Source organism: Oncorhynchus mykiss, chromosome 6 (genome assembly GCF_057628025.1).
Source record: "Oncorhynchus mykiss isolate SJ-2025 chromosome 6, ASM5762802v1, whole genome shotgun sequence".
NCBI classification, from domain to species: Eukaryota; Metazoa; Chordata; class Actinopteri; order Salmoniformes; family Salmonidae; genus Oncorhynchus; species Oncorhynchus mykiss.
In genome coordinates, this window is record NC_143027.1 from 1,482,558 (window position 1) to 1,507,573 (window position 25,016).

At 46.2% G+C, this 25,016-nt stretch overlaps 1 protein-coding gene across 1 annotated transcript; it reads right to left on the reverse strand.

Annotated features, from left to right (window-relative positions):
• Nucleotides 1-4,493: 4,493 nt before the first annotated feature.
• On the reverse strand, nt 4,494-24,926 carry LOC118964800 (G protein-coupled receptor 54). The gene is made up of 7 exons (XM_090236839.1): nt 21,210-24,926; nt 20,793-21,084; nt 19,351-19,475; nt 17,795-17,930; nt 11,811-12,049; nt 8,234-8,392; nt 4,494-5,594 (listed from the first exon to the last, which is right to left on the reverse strand). Exons 2-7 carry the CDS (start codon nt 21,046-21,048, stop codon nt 5,349-5,351), a joined length of 1,161 nt encoding a protein of 386 aa, XP_090092965.1. The 5' UTR covers nt 21,049-21,084; nt 21,210-24,926; the 3' UTR covers nt 4,494-5,348.
• Between the last annotated feature and the right edge of the window lie 90 nt (nt 24,927-25,016).

The following is a 25,016-nucleotide window of genomic DNA, read 5'->3' on the forward strand; positions in this document are numbered from 1 at the left end:
TTATTGACTTGTTCATTGTTTATTCCATGTGTAACTCTGTTGTTGTCTGTTCACACTGCTATGCTTTATCTTGGCCAGGTCGCAGTTGCAAATGAGAACTTGTTCTCAACTAGCCTACCTGGTTAAATAAAGGTGAAATAAATAAATAAAAATGTAACCAGGGCCAATGGGGAATAGGGGCCATTTGACAAGGGCTTACGGGCAATAGGGGGCCATTAACCTGGACCCAAGGGGAATAGGGGCCATTTGACCGGGGCCCACAGGGAATAGGGGGATATTTGACCGGGGCCCACGGGGAATAGGGGGCCATTTGACCAGGACCCTAGGGGATTAGCGGACCATGTGACCTAGGGGCTATTTGACCAGGGCCCACGGGGAAAAGGGGCCATTTAACAAGGACCCACGGGGAATAGGGGGCCATTTAACAAAGACCCACGGGGAATAAGGGGCCATTTGACCAGGGCCCACAGGGAATATGGTGCCATTTTACCAGGACCCTAAGGGAATAGGCGGCCATTTGATCTGTGCCCACTGGGAATAGGGGGCCATTTGACCAGGGCCCACGGGGGATAGGGGGCCATTTGACCAGGGCCCACGGGGAATAGGGGGCCATTTGACCAGGACCCATGGGGAATAGGGGTCAATTTGACCAGGACCCACGGGGGATAGGGGGCCATTTGACCAGGACCCACGGGGGAATAGTGGGCCATTTGACCAGGACCCACAGGGGAATAGGGGCCATTTGACCAGGACCCACGGGGAATAGTGGGCTATTTGACCAGGACCCACAGGGGAATAGGGGCCATTTGACCAGGACCCACAGGGGAATAGGGGCCATTTGACCAGGACCCACAGGGGAATAGTGGGCCATTTGACCAGGACCCACAGGGGAATAGGGTCCATTTGACCAGGACCGACGGGAATAGTGGGCTATTTGACCAGGACCCACAGGGAATAGTGGGCTATTTGACCAGGACCCACAGGGAATAGTGGGCTATTTGACCAGGACCCACGGGGAATAGGGGGCCATTTGACCAGGACCCACAGGGAATAGGGGCCATTTGACCAGGACCCACGGGGAATAGGGGGCCATTTGACCAGGACCCACGGGGAATAGGGGGCCATTTGACCAGGAACCACGGGGAATAGGGGGCTATTTGACCAGGACCCACAGGGAATAGGGAGCTATTTGACCAGGACCCACGGGGAATAGGCGGCCATTTGACCAGGAACCACGGGGAATAGGGGGCCATTTGACCAGGAACCACGGGGAATAGGGGGCTATTTGACCAGGACCCACAGGGAATAGGGGGCTATTTGACCAAGACCCACGGGGAATAGGCGGCCATTTGACCAGGAACCACGGGGAATAGGGGGTGTCTGTACAGCTAGGGAAGATGGGTTGGATATACAGTTGTAGAAGTGGTGAGGTTTTGGTTATTGTGGTGTGTGGTGTTGTTCTGTATCGTGGGGTAGAGGGCAAGGTGAGGATGCATCACAGGGGATATTTGTTTTAAAGGGGGGTGGGGTTTTAATGAAATGAAATGAGGATGTGTCATTAAAGAAAGACAAAAAGTCTCTCTCTAAATTTCAATTTCAATTAAAGAGGCTTTATTGTCATGGGAAACATGTTAACGTTGCCAAAGTAAGTGAAATAGATAATAAACAAATGAAAAATAACAGTAACAATTACACAAAAGTTCAAATGTCATATTATATATATACAGTGTTGTAAACGATGTACAAATGGTTCATGTACAAAAGGGAAAATAAATAAGCATAAATATGGGTTGTATTTACAATGGTGTTTGTTATTCACCATTGTAAATTCAGTCTTTTTCTTGTGGCAACAGGTCACAACTCTTGCTGCTGGTATGTCACACTGGTATTTCACCCAGTAGATGTGGGAGTTCATCAAATTTGGGTTTGTTTTAAAATTTTATATGGGTCTGTATAATCTGAGGGAAGTATGTCTCTCTAATATGGTCATACATTGGGCAGGAGGTTAGGAAGTACAGCTCGGTTTCCACCTCATTTTGTGGGCAGTGAGCACATAGTCTGTCTTCTCTTGAGAGCCATGTCTGCCTACGGCGGCCTTTCTCAATAGCACGGCTATGCTGACTGAGTCTGTACATAGTCAAAGATTTCCTTAAATTTGGGTCAGTCACAGTGGTCAGGTATTCTGCCACTCTGTACTCTCTGTTCAGGGCCAAATAGCATTCTAGTTTGCTCTGTTTTTTTGTAGCAGCATGGGTCGGCTTCCTATTGGGCAATCTCAGGGGACCAATGACTGTGCTTGCAGTTGATATCAATTTTTACAACCACGATTGGTTTTTCTAAAACGTGATCAGTGCATGAACACGCATGCACACACTACAACATTGTTGTAGTACTACAGTACTACGTTACTACAGTACTAGAGTATTACAGTATTACAGTACTAGAGTATTACAGTATTACAATACTAAAGTACTACAGTAGTAGAGTATTACAGTATTACATTACTAGAGTATTGCATCATTATAGTACTGCAGTACTACAGAATTACAGTATTACAGTACTACAGTAGTAGAGTATTACAGTATTACAGTACTAGAGTATTACAGTATTACAGTACTACAGTAGTAGAGTATTGCAGCATTATAGTACTACAGTACTACAGAATTACAGTATTACAGTACAAGAGTATTACAGTACTAGAGTATTACAGTATTACAATACTACAGTACTACAGTAGTAGAGTATTACAGTGTTACAATACTACAGTAGTAGAGTATTACAGTATTACAGTACTGCAGTACTAGAGTATTGCAGCATTATAGTACTACAGTACTACAGAATTACAGTATTACAGTACTAGAGTATTACAGTACTAGAGTATTACAGTATTACAGTACTGGAGTATTACAGTATTACAGTACTAGAGTATTACAGTACTACAGTACTGGAGTATTACATTATTACAGTATTACAGTGTAATAGTACTACAGTATTACAGTACTAGAGTATTACAGTATTATAGTACTACAGTATTGCAGTATTAGAGTTCTACAGTATTACAGTACTAGAGTACTACAGTACTAGAGTATTGCAGCATTATAGTACTACAGTACTACAGAATTACAGTATTACAGTACTACAGTATTACAGTACTAGAGTATTACAGTATTACAGTACTGGAGTATTAAAGTATTACAGTACTGGAGTATTACAGTATTACAGTTATACAGTAGTACAGTACTAGAGTATTGCAGTACTACAGTACTAGAGTATTACAGTATAATAGTACTACAGTATTACAGTACTAGAGTATTACAGTATTATAGTACTACAGTATTACAGTATTATACTTCTACCGTATTACAGTACTAGAGTATTACAGTATTATAGTACTACGGTATTACAGTACTAGAGTATTACAGTATTACAGTTCTACAGTATTACAGTATCCCAGTACTAGAGTATTACAGTATTACAGTACTAGAGTATTACAGTACTAGAGTATTACAGGATTATAGTACTACAGTATTACAGTATTACAGTACTAGAGTATTACAGTACTAGAGTATTACAGTATTACAGTACTAGAGTATTACAGTATTATAGTACTACAGTATTACAGTACTAGAGTATTACAGTACTACAGTAGTACAGTACTAGAGTATTACAGTATTACAGTACTAGAGTATTACAGTACTACAGTACTAGAGTATTACAGTACTACACTACTACTATGTTCTAGACTAGAGAGACCAAATATAGAAATAAAAATCTACATAATGAATTGGAAGAAAACATTTACATAATAATAAATTGAAATAAAGATTAACATAATTAATATATATCAAATGTATATAATGAATAGGAATACATATTAACATAATTAATAGGAATATCAGACAGTAAAAAAAAACTGAACAAAGACATAAAAGACCACATGACCCATTGGGACATGTAACATGAGTTACAGAAATCACATGACACATTGGGACATGTAACATGAGTTACAGAAATCACATGACCCATTGGGACATGTAACATGAGTTACAGAAATCACATGACACATTGGGACCTGTAACATGAGTTACAGAAATCACATGACACATTGGGACATGTAACATGAGTTACAGAAATCACATGACACATTGGGACATGTAACATGAGTTACAGAAATCACATGACACATTGGGACATGTAACATGAGTTACAGAAATCACATGACACATTGGGACATGTAACATGAGTTACAGAAATCACATGACACATTGGGACCTGTAACATGAGTAACAGAAATCACATGACACATTGGGACATGTAACATGAGTTACAGAAATCACATGACACATTGGGACATGTAACATGAGTTACAGAAATCACATGACACATTGGGACATGTAACATGAGTTACAGAAATCACATGACACATTGGGACCTGTAACATGAGTTACAGAAATCACATGACACATTGGGACCTGTAACATGAGTTACAGAAATCACATGACACATTGGGACATGTAACATGAGTTACAGAAATCACATGACACATTGGGACATGTAACATGAGTTACAGAAATCACATGACACATTGGGACATGTAACATGAGTTACAGAAATCACATGACACATTGGGACATGTAACATGAGTTACAGAAATCACATGACACATTGGGACCTGTAACATCAGTAACAGAAATCACATGACACATTGGGACATGTAACATGAGTTACAGAAATCACATGACACATTGGGACATGTAACATGAGTTACAGAAATCACATGACACATTGGGACATGTAACATGAGTTACAGAAATCACATGACACATTGGGACATGTAACATGAGTTACAGAAATCACATGACACATTGGGACCTGTAACATGAGTTACAGAAATCACATGACACATTGGGACATGTAACATGAGTTACAGAAATCACATGACACATTGGGACCTGTAACATGAGTTACAGAAATCACATGACACATTGGGACATGTAACATGAGTTACAGAAATCACATGACACATTGGGACCTGTAACATGAGTTACAGAAATCACATGACACATTGGGACCTGTAACATGAGTTACAGAAATCACATGACACATTGGGACATGTAACATGAGTTACAGAAATCACATGACACATTGGGACATGTAACATGAGTTACAGAAATCACATGACACATTGGGACATATTACATGAGTTACAGAAATCACATGACCCATTGGGACATATTACATGAGTTACAGAAATCACATGACACATTGGGACCTCAGTCTCAGAGATCACGACAGGCATTAGCTAACAGACACACGCACCTGTAAATAAATAATGAGACGTTTGGCCTTCAGGTCCCAGATGAAAGAAAGTGCATCTCTGTGTCCACGTTGGGGGCCTGGCACTCTGTCCCCCCCCCTTCCCTCCCTGCCTCCCCCACCCTCCCCCTGCCCCCACTTCTCCCTTGGCCCTGCGGGCTGAAGACAGAGGGGAAGGCATTTTTAAAGGCCTTTCTGAAGTTGTTGCCCATGAAAGCGTAGACCAGAGGGTTGACAGAAGAGTTGGAGTAGGACATGCAGTGGGCCCAGATCTTCACCTGGCAAACAAAACATCACTTTATTTACATGTAATTAACCAAAACGAAACCAATCAAACAAACACTTTATTTTCACGTTATAAAACAAAACAAAACCAGCACTTTATTTACACGTGCACTTAAAACATTATATATATTTTCCCTTTATTTAACCAGGTAGGCTAGTTGAGAACAAGTGCTCATTTGCAACTGCGACCTGGCCAAGATAAAGCAAAGCAGTGCGACAGAAACAACACAGAGTTACACATGGAATAAGTCAATAACACAATATAAATATCTATATACAGTGTGTGCAGATGTAGTAAGATTAGGGAGGTAAGGCAATAACTAGGCCATAGAGGCGAAAATAATTACAATTTAGCATTACCACTGGAGTGATAGATGTGCAGATGATGATGTGTAGGTAGAGATACCGGAGTGCAAAGGAGCAAAAAACAAATAACAGTATGGGGATGAGGTAGTTGGGTAGGCTATTTACGGATGGGCTATGTACAGGTGCAATGATCGGTAAGCTGCTCTGACAGCTGATGCTTAAAGCTAGTGAGGGAGATATGAGACCAGCTTCAGTGATTTTTGCAGTTCGTTCCAGTCATTGGCAGCAGAGAATTGGGAGGAGAGGCGGCCAAAGGAGGAATTGGCTTTGGGGATGACCAGTGAAATATACCTGCTGGAGAGTGTGCTACGGGTGGGTGCTGCTATGGTGACCAGTGAGCTGAGATAAGGCTGGGATAAGGTGGGGCAAAGACTTATAGATGCCATGGAGCCAGTGGGTTTATCGACGAGTATGAAGCGAGGGCCAACCAACGAGAGAGTACAGGTCACAGTGGTGGGTCGTATATGGGGCTTTGGTTACAAATAGAATACATCCAATTTGCTGAGTAGAGTGAATCCAGGCTATTTTGTAAATGACATCGCTGAAGTCATGGATCAGTAGGATAGTCAGTTTTACGAGGGTATGTTTGGCAGTGTGAGTGTGATGCTTTGTTGCGAAATAGGAAGCCAATTCTAGATTTAACTTTGGATTGGATATGTTTGATGTGAGTGTGGAAGGAGAGTTTATAGTCTATAGAGACACCTAGGTATTTGTAGTTGTCCACATATTATTTTTTACCCCTTTTTTCTCCCCAATTTCGTGGTATCCAATTGTTAGTAATTGTCTCATCGATGCAACTCCCGTACGGACTCGGGAGAGACGAAGGTTGAGAGCCATGTGTCCTCCGAAACACAACCCAACCAAGTCCTCTGTTCATCGCTCCACCATCTCTGTTCAGTGCTCCACCATCTCTGTTCAGCGCTCCACCATCTCTGTTCAGCGCTCCACCATCTCTGTTCAGCGCTCCACCATCTCTGTTCAGTGCTCCACCATATCTGTTCAGTACTCCACCATCTCTGTTCAGTGCTCCACCATCTCTGTTCAGCGCTCCACCATCTCTGTTCAGCGCTCCACCATCTCTGTTCAGTGCTCCACCATATCTGTTCAGTACTCCACCATCTCTGTTCAGTGCTCCACCATCTCTGTTCAGTGCTCCACCATCTCTGTTCAGCGCTCCACCATCTCTGTTCAGCGCTCCACCATCTCTGTTCAGTGCTCCACCATATCTGTTCAGTACTCCACCATCTCTGTTCAGTGCTCCACCATCTCTGTTCAGTACTCCACCATCTCTGTTCAGTGCTCCACCATCTCTGTTCAGCGCTCCACCATCTCTGTTCAGTGACTGCCAGGGTTGGGGTCAAATTCCATTGAAATTCCAATATATTCAGAAAGTAAACCAAATTCAAATTCTAACGCCACATTTTCTGTCATTGAAACACATTGAAAATGATTTGAGTTGTAATTTCAGTGTACTTCCTGAATTGAAGAGACATTAAATGGAGTTAACCTCAAGCCTGCTATTTGTCCACTGTGATGACGGGTGGCTTGTTACCATAGAATAGCTATAGAACTCAATTTAATGAATAGGCAGCAGGATAACTCTAGTGGGAACTAATCAGGTTGGCTAAAGGAGAAGGGACTAATACAAGGCTGGGGTAGATCGCATTTGGAATATGGCGGAATATTGGAATAGGGCAGACAGACAGACAGACAGACAGACAGACAGACAGACAGACAGACAGACAGACAGACAGACAGACAGACAGACAGACAGACAGACAGACAGACATAGTTACCTTGTAGAGTATGTAGGACAGACAGACAAACAGACTTACCTTTTAGAGTGCGTAGGGCAGACAGACAGAGTTAACATGTAGAGTGCGTAGGGCAGACAGACAGAGTTACCTTGTAGAGTGCATAGGACAGACAGACAGACTTACCTTGAAGAGTGTGTAGGGCAGACAGACAGAGACACCTTTTAGAGTGCGTAAGGCAGACAGAAAGACAGAAAGAGTTACCTTGTAGTGTGCATAGGGCAGACAGACTAACAGACAGACAGACATACTTACCTTTTATAGTGTGTGGGGCAGACAGACTAACAGACAGACAGACAGACTTACCTTTTAGAGTGTGTAGGGCAGACAGACCTTTACCTTGAAGAGTGTGTAGGGCAGACAGACAGACAGACTTACTTACCTTGTAGCGTGCATAGGGTAGACAGACAAACAGAGTTACCTTGTAGAGTGTGTAGGGCAGACAGAGTTACCTTGTAGAGTGTGTAGGAGCGCAGGTGTGGTCCGAAGGCCTGGAGCAGGATGCAGATCTGGATGGGCCCCCAGCACACAGTGAACAGAGCCACCATCACCACCACCATCCTAGAGACACGAGCCCTGACTGTTGCACCACGTTCTGCTTGGGCTATTACCTACAGGGGGTAGGGGTAGGGGTTAAGGTTAGGGGATGGGGTTAGAGGATGGGGTTAGGGGAGGGTTAGAGGATGGGGTTAGGGGAGGGTTAGAGGATGGGGTAAGGGGAGGGTTAGAGGATGGGGTTAGGGGAGGGTTAGGGGATGGGGTTAGGGGAGGGTTAGAGGATGGGGTTAGGGGAGGGTTAGAGGATGGGGTTAGGGTAAGGTTAGGGGTTAAGGTTAGGGGAAGGTTAGATGATGGGGTTAGGGGAGGGTTAGAGGATGGGGTTAGGGGAGGGTTAGAGGATGGGGTTAGGGGATGGGGTTAGAGGATGGGGTTAGAGGATGGGGTTAGGGGAGGGTTAGAGGATGGGGTTAGGGGAGGGTTAGAGGATGGGGTTAGGGGATGGGGTTAGGGGAGGGTTAGAGGATGGGGTTAGGGGAGGGTTAGGGGAGGGTTAGAGGATGGGGTTAGGGGAGGGTTATAGGATGGGGTTAGGGGAGGGTTAGAGAATGGGGTTAGGGGAGGGTTAGGGGAGGGTTAGAGGATGGGGTCAGGGGAGGGTTAGGGGAGGGTTAGGGGAGGGTTAGAGGATGGGGTTAGGGTATGGGGTTAGGGGAAGGTTAGAGGATGGGGTTAGGGGAGGGTTAGAGGATGGGGTTAGAGGATGGGGTTAGATGACGGGGTTAGAGGATGGGGTTAGGGGAAGGTTAGAGGATGGGGTTAGGGGAGGGTTAGAGGATGGGGTTACGGGAGGGTTAGAGGATGGGGTTAGAGGAGGGTTAGAGGATGGGGTTAGAGGATGGGGTTAGGGGAGGGTTAGGGGAGGGTTAGAGGATGGGGTTAGGGGAGGGTTAGGGGAGGGTTAGGGGAGGGTTAGGGGAGGGTTAGAGGATGGGGTTAGGGGATGGGGTTAGGGGAAGGTTAGAGGATGGGGTTAGGGGAGGGTTAGAGGATGGGGTTAGAGGATGGGGTTAGAGGACATGGTTAGAGGTGGGTTAGGGGATGGGGTTAGGGGAAGGTTAGAGGATGGGGTTAGGGGAGGGTTAGAGGATGGGGTTAGGGGAGGGTTAGAGGACGGGGTTAGAGGAGGGTTAGAGGATGGGGTTAGGGGATGGGGTTAGAGGATGGGGTTAGGGGAGGGTTAGAGGATGGGGTTAGGGGAGGGTTAGGGGAGGGTTAGGGGAGGGTTAGAGGATGGGGTTAGGGGATGGGGTTAGGGGAAGGATAGAGGATGGGGTTAGGGGAGGGTTAGAGGATGGGGTTAGAGGACGGGTTTAGAGGTGGGTTAGGGGATGGGGTTAGGGGAAGGTTAGAGGATGGGGTTAGGGGAGGGTTAGAGGATGGGGTTAGAGGAGGGTTAGAGGATGGGGTTAGGGGAGGTTTAGAGGATGGGGTTAGGGGAGGGTTAGAGGATGGGGTTAGGGGAGGGTTAGAGGATGGGGTTAGGGGAGGGTTAGAAGATGGGGTTAGGGGAGGGTTAGAGGATGGGGTTAGGGGATGGGGTTAGGGGAGGGTTAGAGGATGGGGTTAGGGGAAGGTTAGAGGATGGGGTTAGGGTAAGGTTAGGGGTTAAGGTTAGGGGAAAGTTAGATGATGGGGTTAGAGGATGGGGTTAGAGGATGGGGTTAGAGGATGGGGTTAGGGGAGGGTTAGAGGATGGGGTTAGGGGAGGGTTAGAGGATGGGGTTAGGGGAGGGTTAGAGGATGGGGTTAGGGGTTAAGGTTAGGGGAGGGTTAGAGGATGGGGTTAGGGGAGGGATAGAGGATGGGGTTAGGGGAGGGTTAGAGGATGGGGTTAGGGGAGGGATAGAGGATGGGGTTAGGGGAAGGATAGAGGATGGGGTTAGGGGAAGGTTAGAGGATGGGGTTAGGGGAAGGTTAGAGGATGGGGTTAGAGGATGGGGTTAGGGGAGAGTTAGAGGATGGGGTTAGAGGAGGGTTAGAGGATGGGGTTAGGGGAGGGTTAGAGGATGGGGTTAGGGGAGGGTTAGGGGATGGGGTTAGGGGAGGGTTAGGGGATGGGGTTAGGGGAGGGTTAGGGGATGGGGTTAGGGGAGGGTTAGGGGATGGGGTTAGGGGAGGGTTAGGGGATGGGGTTAGAGGATGGGGTTAGGGGAAGGTTAGAGGATGGGGTTAGCGGAGGGTTAGGGGATGGGGTTAGGGGAGGGTTAGGGGATGGGGTTAGGGGAGGGTTAGAGGATGGGGTTAGGGGAAGGTTAGAGGATGGGGTTAGGGGATGGGGTTAGGGGAGGGTTAGGGGATGGGGTTGGGGGAAGGTTAGGGGATGGGGTTAGGGGAGGGTTAGAGGAGGGTTAGAGGATGGGGTTAGAGGATGGGGTTAGGGGAAGGTTAGAGGAGGGTTAGAGGATGGGGTTAGGGGAGGGTTAGAGGATGGGGTTAGGGGAGGGTTAGAGGATGGGGTTAGGGGAGGGTTAGAGGATGGGGTTAGGGGCGGGTTAGAGGATGGGGTTAGGGGAGGGTTAGAGGATGGGGTTAGGGGAGGGATAGAGGATGGGGTTAGGGGAGGGATAGAGGATGGGGTTAGGGGAGGGATAGAGGATGGGGTTAGAGGATGGGGTTAGGGGAGGGTTAGAGGATGGGGTTAGGGGAGGGTTAGAGAATGGGGTTAGAGGAGGGTTAGATGATGGGGTTAGGGGAAGGTTAGAGGATGGGGTTAGGGGAAGGTTAGAGGATGGGGTTAGAGGATGGGGTTAGGGGAGGGTTAGAGGATGGGGTTAGAGGAGGGTTAGAGGATGGGGTTAGGGGAGGGTTAGAGGATGGGGTTAGGGGAGGGTTAGGGGATGGGGTTAGGGGATGGGGTTAGAGGATGGGGTTAGGGGAGGGTTAGAGGATGGGGTTAGGGGAGGGTTAGAGGAGGGTTAGAGGATGGGGTTAGGGGATGGGGTTAGGGGAGGGTTAGATGGGGTTAGGGGAAGGTTAGAGGATGGGGTTAGAGGATGGGGTTAGGGGAAGGTTAGAGGATGGGGTTAGGGGAGGGTTAGGGGATGGGGTTAGGGGAGGGTTAGAGCATGGGGTTAGGGGAAGGTTAGAGGATGGGGTTAGGGGAGGGTTAGGGGATGGGGTTGGGGGAGGGTTAGAGGATGGGGTTAGGGGAGGGTTAGAGGATGTGGTTAGGGGAGGGTTAGAGGATGGGGTTAGGGTAAGGATAGAGGACGGGGTTGGGGGAGGGTTAGAGGATGGGGTTAGGGGAGGGTTAGAGGATGGGGTTGGGGAGGGTTAGAGGATGGGGTTAGGGGAGGGTTAGAGGATGGGGTTAGGGGAAGGTTAGAGGATGGGGTTAGGGGAGGGTTAGAGGATGGGGTTAGGGGAGGGTTAGAGGATGGGGTTAGGGTAAGGATAGAGGACGGGGTTAGGGGAGGGTTAGAGGATGGGGTTAGGGTAAGAGGTAGACAGGTTGTGTTGTCTAACTACCTGGTAGTTGCTGTCGGTGGGCTGTACCGAGGGCTGTCCCATGCGTTTGATCATGAAGGCGTAACAGAAGCAGATGGTGACGAGAGGTAACAGGTAGACAGCCAGGAAGCTGTAAAGGATAAACGCTCTCTGGAGGCGGGCTGAAGGAAACACTTCGCTGCAGTAGGTCTGGGGACCGAACCAACAGCCTTCTTCTAAACGCTGATACAGAGCTATAGGCACTGACAGCAGGAGAGAACCTGGGGGAAGGATGGAGAGATGGAGAGATATGGAGACAGAGTGATGGAGAGGGAGAGATGAGAGATAGAGGTGGAGAGATGGAGATAGAGATGTGGAGAGATGGAGAGATAGAGATGGCGAGAGAGAGAGATGGAGAGCAGGATAGATAGAGATAGAGATGGAGAGGTGGAGAGATGGAGAGATGAGAGATGGAGAGGTGGAGAGATGAGAGATAGAGGTGGAGAGATGGAGATAGAGAGATAGAGAGATGAGAGAGAGATGGAGAGGTGGAGAGATGGAGAGATGGGAGATGGAGAGGTGGAGAGATGGAGAGATAGAGATGGCGAGAGAGAGAGATGGAGAGCAGGATAGATAGAGATAGAGATGGAGATGGAGAGAGAGAGAGGGAGAGATGGAGAGCAGGATAGATGGAGAGATGGACATGGAGTGATGGAGATGGAGATATACAAAGCTGTGAACGACCTGAGAGACAAGACAAGAAGGGCATTCTATGCCATCAAAAGGAACATAAAATTCAACATACCAATTAGGATCTGGCTAAAAATACTTGAATCAGTTATAGAACCCATTGCCCTCTATGGTTGTGAGGTCTGGGGTCCGCTCCCCAACCAATAATTCACAAAATGGGACAAACACCAAATTGAGACTGCAGAATTAGGCCGATACCCACTAATTATCAAAATCCAGAAAAGAGCCATTAAATTCTACAACCACCTAAAAGGAAGCGTTCCCAAACCTTCCATAACAAAGCCATCACCTACAGAGAGATGAACCTTGAGAAGAGTCCCCTAAGCAAGCTGGTCCTGGGGCTCTGTTCACAAACACAAACACATCCCACAGAGCCCCAGGACATCAGCACAATTAGACGCAACCAAATCATGGGAAAACAAAAAGATAATATAACTTGACACATTGGAAAGAATTACCAAAAAACTGAATAAACTAGAATGCTATTTGACGGTAAACAGAGTACACAGTGGCAGAATACCTGTCCACTATGACTGACCCAAATTTAAGGAAAGCTTTGACTATGTACAGACTCAGTGAGCGTAGCCTTGCTATTGAGAAAGGCTGTGGTAGGCAGACCTGGCTCTCAAGAGAAGACAGGCTATGTGCTCACTGCCCACAAAATGAGGTGGAAACTGAGATGCACTTCCCCTAACCTCCTGCCCAATGTATGACCATATTAGAGACACATATTTCCCTCAGATCCACAAAGAATTAGAAAACAAACCCGATTTTGATGAACTCCCATATCTACTGGGTGAAATTCCACAGTGTGGCATCACAGCAGCAAGAGTTGTGACCTGTTGCCACAAGAAAAGGGCAACCAGGGAAGAACAAACACCATTGTAAATACAACCCATATTTATGCTTATTTATTTTCCCTTTTGTACATGAACCATTTGTACATCGTTACAAAACTATATATATATATATATATAATATTATTTATATATATATATATATATATATATATATATATATATATATATGTATATATATATATATATATATATATATATATATATATATATATATTATATATATATATAGTTTTGTAACGATGTACAAATGGTTCATGTACAAAAGAGAAAATAAATAAGCATAAATGAAATGTGGCAAAAGGTCGCAAAGTTCAAGGGGGCCGAGTGCCAAGGCACTTTGCGAAAGTATTCGGCCCCCTTGAACTTTGCGACCTTTTGCCACATTTCAGGCTTCAAACATAAATATATAAAACTGTATTTTTTTGTGAAGAATCAACAACAAGTGGAACACAATCATGAAGTGGAACAACATTTATTGGATATTTCAAACTTTTTTAACAAATCAAAAACTGAAAAATTGGGCGTGCAAAATTATTCAGCCCCCTTAAGTTAATACTTTGTAGCGCCACCTTTTGCTGCGATTACAGCTGTAAGTCGCTTGGGGTATGTCTCTATCAGTTTTGCACATCGAGAGACTGAAATGTTTTCCCACTCCTCCTTGCAAAACAGCTCGAGCTCAGTGAGGTTGGATGGAGAGCATTTGTGAACAGCAGTTTTCAGTTCTTTCCACAGATTCTGAAACTATCCGCCGCCATTGTCGCAACCCCTATTACCAGCCTGTTCAACCTCTCTTTCATATCGTCTGAGATCCCCAAGGATTGGAAAGCTGCCGCAGTCATCCCCCTCTTCAAAGGGGGAGACACCCTGGACCCAAACTGTTACAGACCTATATCCATCCTGCCCTGCCTATCTAAGGTCTTCGAAAGCCAAGTCAACAAACAGGTCACTGACCATCTCGAATCCCACCGTACCTTCTCCGCTGTGCAATCTGGTTTCCGAGCCGGTCACGGGTGCACCTCAGCCACGCTCAAGGTACTAAACGATATCCTAACCGCCATCGATAAAAGACAGTACTGTGCAGCCGTCTTCATCGACCTTGCCAAGGCTTTCGACTCTGTCAATCACCATATTCTTATCGGCAGACTCAGTAGCCTCGGTTTTTCGGATGACTGCCTTGCCTGGTTCACCAATTACTTTGCAGACAGAGTTCAGTGTGTCAAATCGGAGGGCATGCTGTCCGGTCCTCTGGCAGTCTCTATGGGGGTGCCACAGGGTTCAATTCTCGGGCCGACTCTTTTCTCTGTATATATCAATGATGTTGCTCTTACTGCGGGCGATTCCCTGATCCACCTCTACGCAGACGACACCATTCTATATACTTCCGGCCCGTCCTTGGACACTGTGCTATCTAACCTCCAAACAAGCTTCAATGCCATACAACACTCCTTCCGTGGCCTCCAATTGCTCTTAAACGCTAGTAAAACCAAATGCATGCTTTTCAACCGTTCGCTGCCTGCACCCGCACGCCTGACCAGCATCACCACCCTGGATGGTTCCGACCTTGAATATGTGGACATCTATAAGTACCTAGGTGTCTGGCTAGACTGTAAACTCTCCTTCCAGACTCATATCAAACATCTCCAATCGAAAATCAAATCAAGAGTCGGCTTTCTATTCCGCAACAAAGCCTCCTTCACTCACGCCGCCAAACTTACCCTAGTAAAACTGACTATCCTACCGATCCTCGACTTTGGCGATGTCATCTACAAAATTGCTTCCAACACTCTACTCAGCAAACTGGATGCAGTTTATAACAGTGCCATCCGTTTTGTCACTAAAGCACCTTATACCACCCACCACTGCGACTTGTATGCTCTTACCCCATGTGTAACTCTGTGTTGTCTGTTCACACTGCTATGCTTTATATTGGCCAGGTCGCAGTTGCAAATGAGAACTAGCCTACCTGGTTAAATAAAGGTGAAATAAAAATAAAAAATAAAAAGATTCTCGATTGGATTCAGGTCTGGACTTTGACTTGGCCATTCTAACACCTGGATATGTTTATTTTTGAACCATTCCATTGTAGATTTTGCTTTATGTTTTGGATCATTGTCTTGTTGGAAGACAAATCTCCGTCCCAGTCTCAGGTCTTTTGCAGACTCCATCAGGTTTTCTTCCAGAACGGTCCTGTATTTGGCTCCATCCATCTTCCCATCAATTTTAACCATCTTCCCTGTCCCTGCTGAAGAAAAGCAGGCCCAAACCATGATGCTGCCACCACCATGTTTGACAGTGGGGATGGTGTGTTCAGCTGTGTTGCTTTTACGCCAAACATAACGTTTTGCATTGTTGCCAAAAAGTTCAATTTTGGTTTCATCTGACCAGAGCACTTTCTTCCACATGTTTGGTGTGTCTCCCAGGTGGCTTGTGGCAAACTTTAAACGACACTTTTTATGGATATTTTTAAGAAATGGCTTTCTTCTTGCCACTCTTCCATAAAGGCCAGATTTGTGCAATATACAACTGATTGTTGTCCTATGGACAGAGTCTCCCACCTCAGCTGTAGATCTCTGCAGTTCATCCAGAGTGATCATGGGCCTCTTGGCTGCATCTCTGATCAGTCTTCTCCTTGTATGAGCTGAAAGTTTAGAGGGACGGCCAGGTCTTGGTAGATTTGCAGTGGTCTGATACTCCTTCCATTTCAATATTATCGCTTGCACAGTGCTCCTTGGGATGTTTAAAGCTTGGGAAATCTTTTTGTATCCAAATCCGGCTTTAAACTTCTTCACAACAGTATCTCGGACCTGCCTGGTGTGTTCCTTGTTCTTCATGATGCTCTCTGCGCTTTTAACGGACCTCTGAGACTATCACAGTGCAGGTGCATTTATACGGAGACTTGATTACACACAGGTGGATTGTATTTATCATCATTAGTCATTTAGGTCAACATTGGATCATTCAGAGATCCTCACTGAACTTCTGGAGAGAGTTTGCTGCACTGAAAGTAAAGGGGCTGAATAATTTTGAACGCCCAATATTTCAGTTTTTGATTTGTATTGTTTATTTCACTTTTGTATATCATCTACCTCACTTGCTTTTGCAATGTTAACACGTTTCCCATGCCAATAAAACCGCTTGAATTGAATTGAATAGAGATGGAGATGGAGAGAAAAATAGATGTAGAGATAGATAGAGAGATAGAGATGGAGATATAGATTGATAAAGATGGGGAGATGGAGAGCAGGACAAATATAGAAGGAGAGATGGAGATGGAGAGAAGGAGAGATGGTGAGAAGGAGATTGAGAGAGGGAGATGGAGTGTGTGTGGTGTGTGTATGTGGTGTGTGGTGTGTGTGTGTGTGGTGTGTGTGTGTGTGGTTTGTGGTGTGTGTGGTGAGTGGTGTGGTGTGTGTGGTGTGGTGTGTGTGGTATGTGTGTGTGGTGTGTGTGGTTTGCGTGGTGTGTGTTTGTGGTGTGTGTGTGTGTGTGTGGTGTGTGTGGTGTGTGTGTGGTGTGTGTGGTATGTGTGTGTGGTATGTGTGTGTGGTTTGTGTGGTGTGTGTTTGTGGTGTGTGTGTGGTTTGTGTGGTATGTGTGTGTGGTTTGTGTGGTATGTGTGTGTGGTTTGTGTGGTGTGTGTGTGTGTGTGTGGTATGTGTGTGTGGTGTGTGGTTTGTGGTGTGTGTGGTGAGTGGTGTGGTGTGTGTGGTGCGTGTGGTATGTGTGTGTGGTTTGTGTGGTGTGTGTGTGTGTGTGTGGTATGTGTGTGTGGTGTGTGGTTTGTGGTGTGTGTGGTGAGTGGTGTGGTGCGTGTGGTGTGGTGTGTGTGGTGCGTGTGGTGTGGTGTGTGGTATGTGTGTGTGGTTTGTGTGGTGTGTGTTTGTGGTGTGTGTGGTGTGGTGTGTGGTGTGTGTGGTATGTGTGTGTGGTATGTGTGTGTGGTGTGTGTGGTGTGGTGTGTGTGGTTTGTGTGGTGTGTGTGGTGTGTGTGGTATGTGTGTGTGGTGTGTGTGTGTGGTGTGTTTGGTATGTGTGTGTGGTTTGTGTGGTGTGTGTGTGTGGTGTGTGTGTGTGTGTGTGGTGTGGTGTGTGAGGTATGTCTGCGTGGTTTGTGTGGTGTGTGTGTGTGTGTGGTGTGTGTGCGTGGTTTGTGTGGTGTGTGTGGTGTGTGTGTGTGTGGTGTGTGTGTGTGTGGTGTGTGTGTGTGGTGTGTGTGTGGTGTGGTGTGGTGTGTGTGGTGTGGTGTGTGTGGTATGTGTGCGTGGTTTGTGTGGTGTGTGTGTGTGGTGTGTGTGTGTGTTGTGTGTGTGGTGTGTGGTGTGTGTGTGGTGTGTGTGTGGTGTGTGTGTGTGTGGTGTGTGTGTGTGGTGTGTGTGTGGTGTGTGTGTGTGGTGGGTGTGTGTGGTGTGTGTGTACCTATCCAGATGGAAACAGAGACCGTCACGGCCATGCGAGGGGTGCGGTGGCGTAGGGACTGTAGAGGGTAGACGGTCACATAGCAACGGTCAACACTCATAGCAGACAGAGTGATACAGGTCGCCTGGGCTGTCACCTGGAACACACAGATAAACAGGTCGACCTGGGCTGTCACCTGGAACACACAGATAAACAGGTCGACCTGGGCTGTCACCTGGAACACACAGATAAACAGGTCGACCTGAGCTTACACCTGGAACACACAGTTATACAGGTTACCTGGAACACACAGTTATACAGGTCACCTGGAACACACAGATAAACAGGTTGCCTGGCCTGTCACCTGGAACACACAGATAAACAGGTTGCCTGGCCTGTCACCTGGAACACACAGATAAACAGTTTGCCTGGCCTGTCACCTGGAACACACAGATAAACAGGTTGCCTGGCCTGTGACCTGGAACACACAGATAAACAGGTTGCCTTGCCTGGCCTGTCACCTGGAACACACAGATAAACAGGTTGCCTGGCCTGTCACCTGAACACACAGTTATACAGGTCACCTGGAACACACAGTTATACAGGTCACCTGGAACACACAGTTATACAGGTCACCTGGAACACACAGTTATACAGGTCACCTGGAACACACAGTTATACAGGTCACCTGGAACACACTGTTATACAGGTCACATGGAACACACTGTTATACAGGTCACCTGGAACACACAGGTATACAGGTCACCTGGAACACACAGTTATACAGGTCACCTGGAACACACAGATAAACAGGTTGCCTGGCCTGTCACCTGAACACGCAGATAAACAGGTTGCCTGGCCTTTGACCTGGAACACACAGATAAACAGGTTGCCTGGCCTGTCACCTGGAACACACAGATAAACAGGTTGCCTGGCCTGTCACCTGAACACACAGTTATACAGGTCACCTGGAACACACAGTTATACAGGTCACCTGGAACACACAGTTATACAGGTCACCTGGAACACACCGTTATACAGGTCACCTGGAACACACTGTTATACAGGTCACCTGGAACACACAGTTATACAGGTCACCTGGAACACACAGTTATACAGGTCACCTGGAACACACCGTTATACAGGTCACCTGGAACACACAGTTATACAGGTCACCTGGAACACACAGTTATACAGGTCACCTGGAACACACAGTTATACAGGTCACCTGGAACACACTGTTATACAGGTCACCTGGAACACACTAATCACTATTGAATTTTTACAATAATTTCGTTAAAAGCACAAAAATCACCTTTGAGCTTCTATTTTTAGACAAAAACGATACAGACCCTGCAGAGTCCAACTCTGACCCCTGTGTGTGTATTTTATGTGACCCACCTGTTGTAGGTAACTGACAGTCTGTGGTTTGTGTGTGACCCACCTGTTGTAGGTAACTGACAGTCTGTGGTTTGTGTGTGACCCACCTGTTGTAGGTAGCTGACAGTCTGTGGTTTGTGTGTGTGACCCACCTGTTGTAGGTAGCTGACAGTCTGTGGTTTGTGTGTGTGACCCACCTGTTGTAGGTAGCTGACCAGACGACACATGAGATCTCCGAACACCCAGCTTGGCAGAGGGTACAGGGTAGCGGTGAAGGGAACACAACACACCAGGAACATTATGTCTGTGGTGGCCAGGTTCACTGCAGCAACACAGGACAGAGAGGTTAGAGGTTAGAGGGTAGCCAGGAACACAGGACAGAGAGGTTATAGGGTAGCCAGGATCACAGGACAGAGAGGTTAGAGGGTAGCCAGGAACACAGGACAGAGAGGTTAGAGGGTAGCCAGGGACACAGGACAGAGAGGTTAGAGGGTAGCCAGGAACACAGGACAGAGAGGTTAGAGGGTAGAGAGTAGCCAAGGACACAGGACAGAGGGGTTAGAGGTTAGAGGGTAGCCAGGAACACAGGACAGAGAGGTTAGAGGGTAGAGGGTAGCCAGGAACACAGGACAGAGAGGTTAGAGGGTAGAGGGTAGCCAGAAACACAGGACAGAGAGGTTAGAGGGTAGCCAAGGACACAGGACAGAGAGGTTAGCGGTTAGAGGTTAGCCAGGAACACAGTACAGAGAGGTTAGATGGTAGCCAGGAACACAGGACAGAGAGGTTAGAGGGTAGCCAGGAACACAGGACAGAGAGGTTAGAGGGTAGAGGATAGTCAGGAACACAGGACAGAGAGGTTAGAGGGTAGAGGGTAGCCAGGAACACAGGACAGAGAGGTTAGAGGGTAGCCAGGAACACAGGACAGAGAGGTTAGCCAGGAACACAGGACAGAGAGGTTAGAGGTTAGAGGTTAGGGTAGCGTTGAAGGGGACACAACACACCAGGAACAAGATGTCTTTGTTTCACTGCAGCAACACGGCACAACGAGTACAGACACGTAGTAGAGGTTGATATAACAGAATGGTCACAGAGTTGACGTAACAGAGTTGACATAAGAGAGTTGACCTAACAGAGTTGACATAAGAGAGTTGACGTAACAGAGTTGACATAAGACAGTTGACGTAACAGAGTTGACATAAGAGAGTTGACGTAACAGAGTTGACGTAAGAGAGTTGACGTAAGAGAGTTGATGTAACAGAGTTGACGTAAGAGAGTTGATGTAACAGAGTTGACGTAAGAGAGTTGACATAAGAGTTGACATAACAGAGTTGATGTAACAGAGTTGACATAACAGAGTTGACGTAACAGAGTTGACGTAAGAGAGTTGATGTAACAGAGTTGACGTAAGAGAGTTGACATAAGAGTTGACATAACAGAGTTGATATAACAGAGTTGACATAACAGAGTTGACATAACAGAGTTGACGTAACAGAGTTGATATAACAGAGTTGACATAACAGAGTTGATATAACAGAGTTGACATAACAGAGTTGATATAACAGAGTTGACATAACAGAGTTGATATAACAGAGTTGACATAACAGAGTTGATATAACAGAGTTGACATACAGAACAGTACCTATATAGAAGTTGGTGACGGTCCTCATCTGCTGGTGCCTGGTAATAACGTGGATGACCAGAGAGTTCCCCACCAGGCCGACCAGCATGATGAGGCTGAACATGGTGGGCACCAGCCAGGCATCCACCAGCACCGGGGGTCCCTGGACATCCTGGTCCTCCAGAGAGGCTGACTGGTTACACAGTAAGCCTGAGAGGTCCGTTACGGCCAGGGGACGGAGGCTGCTGGGACCGGTCTCCACAGGGCTGTCTGTCATTATGCAAAAGTACTGCAGCTAGTCCGCTGCCCTAATCTAAAATAAGCAACAGTGGAAAAAGGATGTTAAAATATTTGTTCTATAAATAAAGGTGAACATAATATCTAATTTCTGTTTGATCTGTGGTTAGAATAATTTATCAAAGCTAGAGGTCGAGTCACCTGTTCGGAGTATTCCTCTTTTAGCTCACTCCTACCAAGATGTTGAGGACACTCGACGGCCAGTTCAGATCTCACACAGGAGACGGTCAATGTTCGCTCGTGTCCTCCTTCACCCTGGTCAATCTGTAGAATATCAGCTCTCAGTTCAAAGCACTCTGTCAAAGCCACAGCAATGGACAGAAAGACAGCACTGACTTCAGAGGTAGAGAGAAGAGAGGGGTGGGGAAGGGGGTAGAGAGAAGAGAGGGGAGGGGGTAGAGAGAAGAGAGGGGAGGGGAGGGGAAGGGGGTAGAGAGAAGAGAGGGGAGGGGAGGGGAAGGGGGTAGAGAGAAGAGAGGGGAGGGGGAAGAGAGAAGAGAGGGGGTAGAGAGAAGAGAGGGGAGGGGAAGGGGGTAGAGAGAAGAGAGGGGAGGGGAGGGGAAGGGGGTAGAGAGAAGAGAGGGGAGGGGGAAGAGAGAAGAGAGGAGGTAGAGAGAAGAGAGGGGAGGGGAAGGGGTAGAGAGAAGAGAGGGGAGAGGGGAGGGGGTAGATAGGGGAGAGGGGAGGGGGTAGATACCATACTATATACAGGGTCAGTTCAGTGCCATACTATATACAGGGTCAGTTAATACCATACTATATACAGGGTCAGTTAATACCATACTATATACAGGGTCAGATAGTACCATACTATAAACAGGGTCAGTTAATACCATACTATATACAGGGTCAGTTCAGTGCCATACTATATACAGGGTCAGTTAATACCATACTATATACAGGGTCAGTTAATACCATACTATATACAGGGTCAGTTAATACCATACTATATACTGGGTCAGTTAATACCATACTATATACTGGGTCAGTTAATACCATACTATATACAGGGTCAGTTAATACCATACTATATACAGGGTCAGATAATACCATACTATATACAGGGTCAGTTCAATACCATACTATATACAGGGTCAGATAATACCATACTATATACAGGGTCAGTTCAATACCATACTATATACAGGGTCAGTTAATACCATACTATATACAGGGTCAGTTAATACCATACTATATACAGGGTCAGATAATACCATACTATATACAGGGTCAGTTAATACCATACTTTATACAGGGTCAGTTAATACCATGCTATATACAGGGTCAGTTAATACCATACTATATACAGGGTCAGGTTAATACCATACTACATACAGGGTCAGTTAATACCATACTATATACTGGGTCAGTTAATACCATACTATATACAGGGTTAGTTAGTACCTACTATATACAGGGTCAGGTTAATACCATACTACATACAGGGTCAGTTAATACCATACTATATACAGGGTCAGTTAATACCATACTATATACAGGGTCAGTTAATACCATATTTTATACAGGGTCAGTTAATACCATGCTATATACAGGGTCAGTTCAGTGCCATACTATATACAGGGTCAGTTAATACCATACTATATACAGGGTCAGTTAATACCATACTATATACAGGGTCAGTTAATACCATACTATATACTGGGTCAGTTAATACCATACTATATACTGGGTCAGTTAATACCATACTTTATACAGGGTCAGTTAATACCATGCTATATACAGGGTCAGTTAATACCATACTTTATACAGGGTCAGTTAATACCATGCTATATACAGGGTCAGTTAATACCATACTATATACAGGGTCAGGTTAATACCATACTACATACAGGGTCAGTTAATACCATACTATATACAGGGTCAGTTAATACCATACTATATACAGGGTTAGTTAGTACCTACTATATACAGTGACAGTAGTTACAGTATATACATGGCCAGTTCCATGGTCAGTAGTTATATGTACGGTCAGTTACTGTAGTGGTAGATATATCTACAGGTTACTGGAGTGGTAGATATGTCTATAGGTTACTGGAGGGGTAGATATGTCTACAGGTTACTGGAGTGGAAGTGGTAGATATGTCTACAGGTTACTGGAGTGGTAGATATGTCTACAGGTTACTGGAGTGGAAGTGGTAGATATGTCTATAGGTTACTGGAGTGGTAGATATGTCTACAGGTTACTGGAGGGGTAGATATGTCTATAGGTTACTGGAGGGGTAGATATGTCTATAGATTACTGGAGTGGTAAATATGTCTACAGGTTACTGTAGTGGTAGATATGTCTACAGGTTACTGGAGTGGTAGATATGTCTACAGGTTACTGGAGTGGTAGATATGTCTATAGGTTACTGGAGTGGTAGATATGTCTACAGGTTACTGGAGTGGTAGATATGTCTACAGGTTTCTGGAGTGGTAGATATGTCTACAGGTTACTGGAGTGGTAGATATGTCTATAGGTTTCTGGAGTGGTAGATATGTCTATAGGTTACTGTAGTGGCAGATATTTCTACAGGTTACTGGAGGGGTAGATATGTCTACAGGTTTCTGGAGTGGTAGATATGTCTACAGGTTACTGGAGGGGTAGATATGTCTACAGGTTTCTGGAGTGGTAGTGGTAGATATGTCGACAGGTTACTGTAGTGGTAGATATTTCTACAGGTTACTGGAGTGGTAGATATGTCTACAGGTTACTGGAGTGGTAGATATGTCTATAGGTTTCTGGAGTGGTAGATATGTCTACAGGTTACTGGAGTGGTAGATATGTCTATAGGTTTCTGGAGTGGTAGATATGTCTACAGGTTACTGGAGTGGTAGATATGTCTATAGGTTTCTGGAGTGGTAGATATGTCTATAGGTTTCTGGAGTGGTAGATATGTCTACAGGTTACTGGAGTGGTAGATATGTCTACAGGTTAATGGAGTGGTAGATATGTATATAGGTTACTGTAGTGGTAGATATGTCTACAGGTTTCTGGAGTGGTAGATATGTCAGCATTCCCAGCATTCCTCATACCAGCAGCATCTCTCTCACCCTCCAGCAGCCCTAATACCAGCAGCATACCACCCTGCATCTCACCCTCCAGCAGCCCTAATACCAGCAGCATACCACCCTGCATCTCACCCTCCAGCAGCCCTAATACCAGCATCATACCACCCTGCATCTCTCTCTCCCTCCAGCAGCCCTAATACCAGCATCATACCACCCTGTATCTCTCCCTCCAGCAGCCCTAATACCAGCATCATACCACCCTGCATCTCTCCCTCCAGCAGCCCTAATACCAGCATCATACCACCCTGCATCTCTCCCTCCAGCAGCCCTAATACCAGCATCATACCACCCTGCATCTCTCCCTACAGCAGCCCTAATACCAGCATCATACCACCCTACATCTCTCTCTCCCTCCAGCAGCCCTAATACCACCAGCATACCACCCTGCATCTCTCCCTCCAGCAGCCCTAATACCAGCAGCATACCACCCTACATCTCTCTCTCCCTCCAGCAGCCCTAATACAACCAGCATACCACCCTGCATCTCTCCCTCCAGCAGCCCTAATACCAGCAGCATACCACCCTGCATCCCACTGCTGGCTTGCTTCTTAAGCTAAGCAGGGTTGGTCCTGTTCGGTCCTTGGATGGGAGACCAGATGTGGCTGGAAGAGGTATTGGAGCAGGAATAGCCCAGTGCCCCATGGCAGTGACTGGGGACATTGCCCTGTGTAGGGTGCCGTTTTTCAGATGGGACGTTAAACGGGTGTCTTGAATCTCTATGGTCACTAAAGATCCCATGGTGTTTATCGTAAGTGTAGGGGTGTTAACCCTGGTGTCCTGACTAAATTACCAACCTGTCACCTAATCATCCCCAGCTTCCAAATGGTTCATTCATCCCCTATCCTCTCCCCTGTAACTATTCCCCCAGGCTGTTAG

Bases quoted from the DNA above. Each gene is read 5' to 3' on its own strand.
- LOC118964800 (XM_090236839.1), bottom strand. From the start codon at position 21,048: ATGACAGACAGCCCTGTGGAGACCGGTCCCAGCAGCCTCCGTCCCCTG. The intron at 17,931-19,350 runs GTGGGTCACACA...TGTGTGTTCCAG, and splicing joins TGGTCAGCTACCTACAACAG to GTGACAGCCCAGGCGACCTG. The intron at 12,050-17,794 runs GTACACACACAC...TCCTTCCCCCAG, and splicing joins CTCTGTTTCCATCTGGATAG to GTTCTCTCCTGCTGTCAGTG.